General features: G+C 38.5%; 1 protein-coding gene across 4 annotated transcripts in view; it reads right to left on the bottom strand.

Moving 5' to 3' along the window:
- SESTD1 (SEC14 and spectrin domain containing 1) overlaps positions 1–12,211 on the bottom strand; it is a 154,210-nt gene that overhangs the window by 6,015 nt on the left and 135,984 nt on the right. For all 4 annotated transcript variants that reach the window (XM_050750546.1, XM_050750548.1, XM_050750547.1 and 1 more), the window contains 4 exons: positions 6,668–6,749; positions 5,826–5,948; positions 4,215–4,406; positions 1,516–1,637 (listed from right to left, as the gene is read on the bottom strand). In XM_050750546.1, the coding sequence (XP_050606503.1) occupies positions 1,516–1,637; positions 4,215–4,406; positions 5,826–5,948; positions 6,668–6,749 (519 nt within the window). The remainder of the gene's footprint in view (positions 1–1,515; positions 1,638–4,214; positions 4,407–5,825; positions 5,949–6,667; positions 6,750–12,211) is intronic.

Raw genomic sequence — 12,211 nt, 5'->3', positions numbered from 1 at the left:
TGTTAAAGGTAGATGTGAACTTTGAATATACAGTACTAACATTCTTTTATCTTAAAAGGATGAGGAAATGACACATGGACTATCTGTGAAACACAGACAAGAAGCTGAAGCAAGCATAAAAGGGAGAGGTGTTCCTAGGCTGACATGGGTAGAACAGGAGGCTGATTGTGTGACAACTGGTTGTGAAATGTAGGAATCAGGGAGGGTAAGGGATCCTGGAATGGAACAACCAGAAACACACCTATAATTCTGTTACTAGGTTACTAGCTGAAATTTGTTCTCTTTTATTGCAGATGTAGGTGACTTCAGGTGACTTTAGCCTACTTCCAATTGTTCAAGTTTAGGTGTGGCTTGAGATAACATAAGTATAGACTATGAATAATATTCTTTCAAGGGAATAAAATGCCATCTTTTCAATATCAATCCCAAATAATCACTAGAAGATCATGGCACAGTAGTAGCAGTGCTTATTATGTGTCAGATCTGTTTTAAGTACTTTGTATTTATTTTGCTCAGGTAATTCCCACGCCCCCGTAACCTGAGGAGGTAGGAGTGTTACATGGCTGTTTTTAGATTAGGTAATTGAGGCACAAAGGTTAAGTGGCTTGCCCAAGGTGTTATAGTGAGTAGGTGGTAGAGCTGAGACCTCTGGCTCCAGAGTACACAGACTCACTCCATCACACTATACCACAATGTTAAAGATACTTGTATTTTTATTTAATGGTTTGTTTACTCTATCATTTGAATTAAATATCCTCTGGATTATCTCTAAATTATTTTCACTAAGAATCAGATCTAAATCACCGGGAATGAAGTTCCTCCTGATTCTTTTCCTGGTCCATTTATTTTGCATCAGATTATTTCATATTTTTATCACTGACTATTTGAAATGGAAAGGTGTAAGAAAATCAGGATCCCATCCCTTCACACATAAAGAAATTAGAATGCCATGTAACATGGTACAAAGAGAATAGGTTTGGAGTCACACAGACAGACCTGAGATTGTATCCTTACTCGAACACTTAGAAGCTGTGAAATCCTGAGAGCCTTACTTAATCTCTCTGGGCCTCAGTTTCTTCATTTGTAAATCAGGAATAATCATACTGGTTTGGTCCTCTTTGGTCAAAAGAAGGTGAAATGTTTCACTTGGTACTTGGCATATACTATGAACTCCCTAACCATTAGTCCCTTGTCCCCTCTTCCTTTTCCTGAATGAAGCCCCAAGCCACACTATTCCCTACCATCATAGCCAAGGCTAGAACCCAGTGTCTTAATCTAGTCAATGATCATTCTACAACAAGCTGTCAAGAAGCAACACATCTGATGTCAGCAAGTACCATTACTGTGGCTAAGAGGTGTGGATTTCTTTTCATTTTAAACTAATTTATCGTAGGAGTTAAAGATATGGACCAAACCTAATTTATTTGGCTTTTTAAAGAATAGATTTCCTCTTTTAATGATTTCACTTTAAGACCACATCAATAAAAAATAAAATTATAAGAACATGCCCCATACCCATCAGGATAAACTACAGGAACAGTTAATCTATCCAAAAGTGATTTCCCAACTGCTTCAATTTCATCAAATTGCTCCTCATCATTAATAGCTTCAGGCTCTTCTGGACAGTCCTGCAAAATCTGCAGCAAATAAAAGAGCAACATCAATTAAGAGACACAGAAAGGTCTGCAGTTTCAGAGGATCCAAAAAAAAAAAAAAAAAAAAAGAGAGAAAAGAGAGACACAGAAATGGAATCAAGCTCATACAAATGTGGTAGATTATAAGGCATTTTCTTGTTCTTAGCATCTTCAGGTATACCACTATGTAAGATTGATCTATTATTGGCAACATTCTTCAAGAAATTCAAACAACAAAATGCAATACATAATTCCTACTAACAATATGGTGATTTCCAAGAAAGAAAATGCTAGACTACTATTTGGAAAATAAGTTCAACCTGTCCTTAAGAAGTATTCTTTCATTTATTAAGTAGCCATTTATTGAACAGTTTACTCTATGTTTATTTAGCAGCCTGGAAGGTGAAGGAGGTATAGACTGTTCTCAAAAGGCACACAGACATTACAAATGAAAAATTATATGAATAAAAAACAACAGAGTACAAATATATAACTGATGTGACAACTTAGCTCGATGATAATATTTAACAAGTGATCTGCTGGCTTGAGTTAACTGCCGTAAAATGATTAGGTTATAATTCAAATATGGGAATCTCTATAGTCCTTGATGAGATACTGTTCTTCACTTCACCCTAACCATTACTATTTAAATTAAACCACAAGAAAGAACTGCAAAATTTGAGAGACAGAGAAGAAAAAGAAGTACTCATTTTTACAACTTTTCTTTGCATTACACTTTAGGGAATTCAATCATGTTTACTTCAGCATTACTCATAAACAGACATTTTTGTATTTTAAAACTCAAGATTTAATTCAGATATTTTTCTAATCATTATACTAGACAATTGGCTTCTAGTTGTGGTTATTTATATTTATGCTTAATGGTGTAAAATAGAATACAGTCAAGAAGAAAGTAATATCTGATAACAAAGGGTTTTACTTAAGTTTGTACAACCTAAGTAAATCAAATTTAAATCAAATTTACTACAAACAAGACAAAGGCTAGGTAACAGAAAAAAAATGGAAACAACTTTCTATTCAAAAAAATCTTTCAACTCTATTCATTCTTATATGACCTCATTAAAAGGTAGTTAAAAGCAGTATCCTAAAAAATCATCAGTGGGCCAGGCACGGTGGCTCACGCCTGTAATCCCCGCACTTCGGGAGGCCGAGGCGGGTGAATTACAAGGTCAGGAGATGGAGACCATTCTGGCTAACACAGTGAAATCCCGTCTCTACTAAAAAATTAAAAAAATTAGCTAGGTGTGGTGGTGGGTGCCTGTAGTCCCAGCTACTTGGGAGGCTGAGGCAGGAGAATGGCGTGAACCTGGGAGGCTGAGCTTGCAGTGAGCCGAGATCGTGCCACTGCACTCTAGCCTGGGTGACAGAGTGAGACTCCGTCTTGAAAAACAAAACAAAAGTTATCAGTGGTGCTAGACATTGGGCCAATGGTCACTCTTTGACAGTGAGGTGGTGGGGGGAGCAGTACTGTGACTACAGGAACGGAGGGGAGCTTCTGGATGCTGGTAATGTTCTGTTTTTTTGAACAGTAAACTGATTACACAGGTGTGTTCACTTTGTGAAATCTCACTGCACAGAATACTTGTGGTCTGTATGTTTTCTATGTTAACAGTATACTTAATAATAAAAAATCCTCATTGAAACAATCAGTAAACAAGTTACACCATTTTGTATACTTCCATTTATCATTAGGCCCATGTTCATCAAACACTGATCTACGGAGTTCAATGACCAGCTGAGAATGAGTTAACTATGGACACATCCCAACAGATGTACTTCATAACTCAGAAACTGTTTAATTCCTGAGGTTCCTTGCAACATCTGTTCTATGGATCGAGTTAGGTTTGCTAATATCTCAAAGTGTATTGAACATTCCCTACGTATAAACTTTTATTGTAAGAGATCAAAACAAAATTAACTACATAATAAAGTTCCTTTTCAGAATGGATATGTAAGGCTTGGGTACAATAAATTCTTACTACAAAGAGTAAGAAAAAAGTTCTATTGAAAATGTGTCCAAATAACCCTGCATATTTTATCTTTTGTTTCTGGAATTAATGACCTTAATTCATTGAATAATAAATTCTAGAATGAATCTTTAAAGAACCCATATAAAAAAGCATTTTACTTTTGTCCTTATTTTTTTAATGTCCCTACTTTATAAAATCACAAGGTGCCTTTTAGAAAATGTGTGACAATTAATAGCAGTTGCCAAAGCAAAAAGTTTCCCTTCCAGGCATAACGAAAGAGAATGAACTCATGATACTCTAAAGAACAGAGGGCATATTCTGGACACCAGGCTTGGTGAGGAGACAAGTGTAAAGAGAAGACTACCACGTGGTTCTAGATTTCTTTAATCACAGCTCTCCAGCACTGGTAAGAATCAAGAATTTAATTTGAACTCTCTAAGGCAATATATTATATCTAAGCAAACTAACAATGGAACTAATATAAATATTGAAAAATAGATCAGTCATATAGTTACATTACTAAAATTAACATACTTTAAACACATATAATAAATACCACTGAGAATAACATTTCAAAAAAAAAGCAAACCTTTTCAGCATTTGAGTGAAATGCAATAGCCATTTCCAACCTATGTACTCTCTCTTCAGATGCTATTGTAAATTGTTTCCATACTCTGTTCAATCGAGGAAGCGTATCCCCAGATGACCGAGAAGTGCAACGCAAAGACTGGCATAACACCACTGTGGCCTGTAGCAACTGTCTGCCATAGTCATAAGTGCTCTAAAAAAGAAAAGGAAACATAAAATTATAAAAAAAGAATTCTTAAGAGAAGGATGAGGAAAGTGTGCAGGAAGACTGTCCTTACAATTAAGTGACACTACTAGAAATCAATACTGAATAAATCTAGTGGCACTTATTACTACAAATTATCTGTGTGTATAAATAATAAAGGGGAAGCAATATTTTTGGTTAGTTTATAATAAGTTTCTTGGCCAGGCACAGTGGCTCATGTCTGTAATCCCAGCACTTTGGGAGGCTGAGGTGGGAGGATTGCTTGAACCTAGGAGTTCAAGACCAGCTTGGCCCACATAGCAAGATCCTGCCCCCAAAAAATGAAAAAAAAAATTGGTTGAGTTTGGCCACACTTGCCTATAGTCCCAGCTACCTCGGAGGCTGAGGCAGGAGGATCACTTGAACCCGGGAGTTGGAGGATGCAGAGAGCTATCATTGTGCTACCACATTATATCGTAGGTGACAGAGCAAGGTCTTGTCTCAAAAAAATAAATTGTTTTAAAATTTTTAATTAGAAAAAAACTCTCTTTCTGTTAGGCTTCCCCACTTCATTCTGTTTCCCCCATCACAATCCGCCAAATTTCACTGGCCAGAAAGAATGTCTGCTTATGAATTAATCAAAACTACTTTCAAAAGAAGGTGAAATTAGGCACTTTATATTCCATATAGGAAACTACACCTGTTACAATGTGAACTCATTATCAGGGAAAATAAGATACTTATTGGCGTGGCGCCGTAGCTCACACCTGTAATCCCAGCACTTTGGGAGGCCGAGGTGGGTGGATCACTTGAGGTCAGGAGTTCAAGACCAGCCTGGCCAACAAGGTGAAACCCCATCTCTATTAAAAATACAAAAACTAGCCAGGCGTGGTGGCCGGTGCCTGTAATCCCAGCTACTCAGGCGGCTTGAGGCATGAGAATCGCTTGAACCTGGGAGGCAGAGGTTGCAGTGAGCTGAGATTACATCACTACACTCCAGCCTGGGCAACAGAGGAAGATTCTGTCTTAAAAAAAAAAAAAAAAAGAAAGATACTTTTCACCACAAAAAAGTTCTGTATTATTACGCTAACACTAGTGAGATGCAGAAAGTGAGGTTTCTTATTTACTGATATTAACATCCATTTCATATTAACTTCTGTGAATCAACAGCTGGATTGCCTAAAAAATGCCACAATATATAGCATAAATCAGAGGGACCATGCAGAACATGTATTCAGGGAAACATAAACCCTCTCAAGTTTATGCAGGCTAGTTTTGATGCACCAGCTGACACTTTCTTAATTCTGTGATACTTCTGGAATAACAAAACTAACCTTCTTGTACTTGGAGGGTAAAGTTACATTATAATCATGCAGAAAGCTATTCAAACACTGAACTTGTGGAAAAGGAAGATAACCAGTTTTGCACCTGTGCAACATCAACAAATTTTCTATGCTTTTCCAGCAAAACTTTCGTTTCTTGAGCATCATCGCCCAATCTGATGTGAGTCTTAAGCAGAGCATCCAGAAGTTCACTTAGCCATTCTACTGCCTAAACAAAAAGACATAACAATGAAGCTGGATTCAGAACTCTTTACTTACTGTATCAAAATGTCATTTATACAGTGATTACTATCATGTGATTAATGAATCCGTTAATTATAACCTAAAGTCTTAAAAGTTTATTTCATTCAATGATAAGCTACATGAATTAATTACCTCTCCTACTCCTCAAAATTTTTTAAATCTGAAGGCAAGACATACTAAAGAAAAGCATTCTTTTAAAGTTAGTATCACATAATAAAAGATCATGTATTTCTGTATATAGATCCATCAAGATTGCATTATAGATTTGTGTTACTATATAAAACCAAAAATTTTCTCTAAATCAAACTGAAATGATGTTCTCTAATGATAACAACAAAATATATCAAATTGTTTATCTGGTGTTGAAATTTCTCCTGCAGATGCAAGAGAGCAAAATGCAATGTGCTCCACCAGATTTTATCCTGGATGTAACTGACAACCTAATCAACAATAATAAATAATCCCAATCTCTAGCTCAATAGAGGATTTCATTGAGAAGATTAAGTTAAATGAGATCAATAAACCAGCTGGAAATACTAAAGTGTATTCTTCAACAGGATAAACTAGAACCTGACTTCAAGAATTTACTTTTTAGGACCATGAAAAGTACACTTTTGTTTGTAGTTAGATGAAATCAATCTTCTAAGAAAAGCTAACCACATAATATAGCTGGCTGGTCCTTACCTGAGCAGCGTCTTCTTCACATTTAAACAACTGCACCATCTGAAGCATCTTTAACCTTCGCACATCTACCATGTCTTCACATCTAATGAACCCAAACAAATTTAACTCATCATTTCTGTTTTATTGATTACTATTGTAATATCATCATTTGGCATGTGTGTTTTATAGTACACTAAAATACTTAGTCCTACACAATGGAGAATCCAACTATTTTGTATTGATTTGTAAGAATTTTAGGGATATTTATATCAATGTTACATCAAAACGTCAAAATACCCAAATGATACTCAATGACAAACCCTCTTAAGGATAGCACGGATTCTGCAAAATATTAAAGCAAAATGTAAGGACAACAGTACACTAAAACCCCAAAAATCTCCATTGCTGTTTAGCATCAAACAAGTTTCAAGGATAAAAGTGTAATGTTTCTCAAATATAGGATGATATTTTTTTGAGACAAGGTCTCACTCAAGCACCTAGACTGGAGTGCAGTGGCACCATCATAGCTCACTACAACCTCAAACTCCTGAGCTTAAATGATCCTCACATTTCAGCCTCCCAAGTAGCTGAGACTACAGGTGTGCACCACTATGCCCAGCTAAAGAAACTTCTAAAAATTAATGCTTTTCATTATATTACAGTACCTAAAATAATATATATATATATATTTTTAAACCTTCCATCTACATTCTTAGAAACAACTAGATGGAGGGCTTAAAAAAACAAAACAAAAAAACCCTACTGACCTCTGGGTGTAGAGAAACACAATTCAAATTATTTATTAATCTTGCTGTGGTCTGTTTGGATAATATAACCATTTAAGTTTTTAAGGCAACTTAACCTAACTTAACTCTGGTTCCTTCATTTCCATGCAATTCTGTGTACTGCAGGTGGGATGGAGGACTCCCACTGCAGTCTCAAATGCCTATAACAAGTTACCAGTGACTGTGCTCTACTGTACTTGATGTCCTTAAAGAAAGTTTAATAACAATATAGAAGTAGGTATCACAAGGCTTTAAAAAAAAAAAAAATAAAGCAGCTCTCAATAAAAGCTGTAATATGACATTAAAATTCAGCTTGGTTAAAGTAATTCCACAATGGATTGAAGGGAAGTGATACTTATTTTTTAAATATGAAACTAAAAAACAATGTAGGCCACTTTAATGATGAAGATGGTATCATACACATACTGTATTCAGGTATTAATGTGTGCTGGGGAAAATATAAGATATGGTCTCTACTATCAAGATGCTCCCATTTGCAGAGATGTAATAAGTACTATTATAAAGCTATTTAAAATGTTTTATAAGAGTAGGGAGGAGCACGTGACTAACTTGCCTTAGAAGTCCGAAAAGGCTTCCTAAAGTAAGTATCCCTGAGTCTTGAAGAGTAAGTAGGAATTCACTGAGCAGAAAATGAGGAAAGAAGTATTCTTAGTCATGGATGCATGAAACAGCATGATGCTTTCAGGGAGATAAAAACAACTGTGTGATTTTATGGGAATGTTATAGAAGATAAAATTATGCAAGATTGGATTATGAAGGGTCTCCTACATTATTCCAAGAAGACTAACTCCATCTGAGCAAACAGGAAGTCACTGAAGGAAGTTTTACACAATTGCCGTACTTTATGAAGATTACTCTTATATACAAAAAGCTGGAGTAGCCAGGCCAGAGGCAGATAAGAGTTTAAGATCTTGACCAGAAATGTTTGAGATTCAGAGACAGCAGAACCTGGACATTTGATAAGGGATGAGAAAGATGAAGGATTTTAGGATAAATCTCAAGTTTGGTAGCTGATGGTAACTTTAACTTAGGTAGGAAATTAAAAAAGGAGGGCAAGTTTAGAGGAAAAAAAGAGGAAAAAAGGAGGGCAAGTTTAGAGGAAAATGATTCCAGTCTGGACATACTAGGTGTTCTGGTTTGGATTTGGGTTTTGGATTTGTGTCCCCACCCAAATCTAATATCAAAGTGTAATCCCAATATTGGAGGAGGAACCTGGTGGGATGTGATTAGATCACGGGGGCAGATTTCCCCCTTGATGTTCTTGTGTAAGTCAGATCTCACAAGATCTGGTTGGTTAAAAGTATGTGGCACTGTCCCCTTCACTCTCTTCCTCCTCCAGCTGTGTAAGACATGTCTGCTTCCCCTTCATTCTCCCACCATGATTGAAAGTTTCCTGAGGCGTCCCCAGCCATGCTTCCTGTACAGCCCACAGAACCTTGAGCCAATTAAATCTATTGTCTTCAGAAATTCCCCAGTCTCAGATAGTTTTTTATAGCAGTGCGAGAGCAGACTAATACCAAAAACTGGTACTGGGAGTGGGGCACTGTTATAAAGATACCTGAAAATGTGTAAGCAGTGATGGAACTTGGCAATAGGCAGAGACTGGCACAGCTTGGAGAGTTCACAAGAAGACAGGAAGATGAGGGAAAGTTTGGAATTTCCTAGAGACTTGTTAATTGTTGTGACCAAAATGCTTATAGTGACACACACAGTGAAGTCCAGCCTGAGAAGGTCTCAGATGGAGATGAGGAACTTATTGGGAACTGAGGCAAAGGTCACTCTTGCTATGCTTTAGCAGAGAGACTGGCAGAACTGTGCCCCTGCTCTAGTGACACGTGGAACTTTGGACTGGAGAGAGGTGATTTGCAGTACAGAGTGGGAGAAACTTCTAAGCAGTAAAATGTTCAAGACTTCACCTGGCTGCTTCTAGCAGCCTAGGTTTGTATTTGTGAGCAAAACGACGATGTGAGACTGGAACTTATATTTAAAAGAGAAGAAGAGCATAAAAAGTTTAGAAAATTTGCAGCCTAGCCATGTGGTATAAAAGAAAACCCCACTTTCTGGGGAGAAATTCAAGCTGGCTGCAGAAATTCACATAAGTAAAGAGTTGCTCAATGTTTATAACCAACACAATGGCAAACATGCCTCAAAGGCATTTCAGAAGCCTCTGCGGTAGCCCCTCCCATCACAGGCCTGGATGCCTAAGAGGGAAGAATGGTTTTGCAGCCAGGCCCAGGGCCCTGCTGCCCTGCACAATCTTGGGACAATGCTCCTTGTGTCCCAGCCATTCCAGCTCCAGGCACGGCTAAAAGGACCCCAGATACAACTCAGGCCACTGCTCCACAGAGGGTGCAAGCTGTAAGTCTTGGCGGCTTCCACATTAAGCCTGTGGGTGCACAGAGGGCAAAAGTTGAGGCTTGGGAGCTTCTGGCTAGATTTCAGAGGATGTACAGAAATCCCTGGATGTCCAGGTAGAAGGCTGCTGCCTCATTGAGAACCTCTACTAGGACAGTGTGGAGGGGAAATGTGAGGTTGGAGCTCCCAAACAGAGTTCCCTGGGACACTGTCAAGTGGAGCTGTGAGACCCCAGAATGGCAAATCCACTGACAGCTTGCATTATGCAGCTGGAAAAGCTGTAGGCACTCTATGCCAGCCTGTGAAAGCAGCCAAGAGGGCTGTACCCTGCAGAGATACAGGGTGGAGATGCTCAAGGCCTTAGGATCTCACCTCTTGTATCAGTGTGGTCTGAATGTGAGACATGGAATCAAAGGAGATTACTCCAGGGCTTTAAGATTTCCCCTGCTGGGTTTCAGACTTGCATGGGGCCTGTAGCCCCTTTGTTTTGGCCAAATTCTCCCTCTTGGGATGGGTGTATTTACTCAGTATCTGTAACTCTGTTGTATCTTTGAAGTAACTAATTTGTGTTTGATTTTTGAGGCTCATAGTTGGACAGGACTTACCTTGTCTCAGATGAGACTATGGACTGTGGACTTTTGAGTTAATGCTGAAATGCATTAAGACTTGGGGGACTGGTTGAGAACGGATGACTTTATTTTGCAATGCGAGAAGGACATCAGATTTGGGAGGAGCCAGGGGTAGAATAATATGGTTTGGATTTGTGTCCTCACTCAAATCTCATGTTGAATTGTAATCCCCAAATTTGGAGGAGGGGCGATATGGTTCAGCTGTGTCCCCATCCAAATCTCGCCTTGAATTGTAGTTCCCATAATCTCCACATGTTGTGGGAGGGACCCAGCGGAGGGTAATTGAATCATAGCAGCAGTTACCTCCATCCTGTTCTCATGATGGTGAGTTCTCATGAGATCTAATTGTTTTATAAGGTGCTTTCCCCTTCTTCACTCTGCACCTCTCCTTGCTGCTGCCATGTGAAGAAGGATGTGTTTGCTTTTCCTTCCACCATGATTCTGTTTCCTGGGACCTCTCCAGCCCTGCAAAGCTGTAAGTCAATTAAACTTCTTTCCTTTATAAATTGCCCTGTCTTGGATATATGCTTACAGCGGCGTGAGAACAGACTAATACAACGGGCCTGGTGGGAGATGACTGGATCATGGGGGCATATATCTCCCTTGCTGTTTTAATGTAAGTGAGTTCTCATGAGATCTGGTTGTTTAAAAGTGTGCAGCACCTACCCCTTCACTCTCTTCCTCTTTCTCCATCCAAGTAAGATGTGTCTGCTTCCCCTTCCCCTTCCATCATGATTGGAGGTTTCCTGAGGTTTCCCCAGCCATGCTTCCTGTACAGCCTGTGGGACTGTGAGCCCATTAAGCCTCTTTTCTTTAAAAATTACCCAGTCTCAGGTAGTTCTTTATAGCAATGCAAGAATGGACTAATACACTAGATTTCAGCAGTACACGGGGCATTCCGCAGGCGACACTAAGTAGGCAACTGGAATTATGGGTCTATAGCACGGGAGAGGGTCTTGGTAAGAGCTGTAACTACTAAACTATGATCTATTAAAGAAAGTAATTCAAGTAGTGAGAAGGTCCAGGGAGAACATACAAAGAAGGGAATCTGGCCTCAGAACAAACTCTGGAAGTGGTAACTTGAGCTAGTGGCCAACAAATCAGTGACAAAAACCAAGAAGAAACAGAGAAGGATCATAAATGTGTTTTCAAGAAAGACGAAATGAAAGAAAAGTCAGTTGTGCCTAACTCTAATCACAGTTAAGCAAGTCAGGACTATAAGTATTCTCTGAATTTTAAGTAAGATCCAGCATTTATTATGTTGGTAATGCTGGTAAGAGCAATGTTGAGTCAAACAGTGAGGGTAGAAGTCAGACTGAAAAGGGTTGAAAATAAATTGGAGGTAGTGGGTAAGTAGTATGAATGTACTGTAAACCTATCCAAATGACTTAGCTGTGAGGAAAAAGAGCTCTAATGCTAAAAGACAAAGAGCTGAAGAGGAAGACACACCCATGTGTGTGACTATTATTTTTAAAATAGGAGAAATTTAAGCATTTAAGTGAAAGACAGGAAGCAGAGTAGAGAATGGGATTTGATGGAGTTAGGAGTCAGGAGGGTGATCAGAATCAGAGCCTAAATGGAAGCTCAGCTTTGAGAAGAGGAGAGCTCTGTCATCCTCTGTGGTGTGAGAATAAAGCAAGTTTGCAGATATGAGGGAAGAAATTTCTGCCTCATGACTGTTTTCTCTGTGATGTAGAAGGAAGCTTTCTGTGAATTTTTGTTGATGATCATAAAATTTTTAAGTGTGCAACATTTCATATAACCAACCATGCTAG

The sequence above is a fragment of the Macaca thibetana genome, chromosome 12, assembly GCF_024542745.1.
Source record: "Macaca thibetana thibetana isolate TM-01 chromosome 12, ASM2454274v1, whole genome shotgun sequence".
NCBI classification, from domain to species: domain Eukaryota; kingdom Metazoa; phylum Chordata; class Mammalia; order Primates; family Cercopithecidae; genus Macaca; species Macaca thibetana.
Note: the sequence above shows the minus strand (reverse complement) of the source record. Positions and strands in the feature narration are given on the sequence as shown.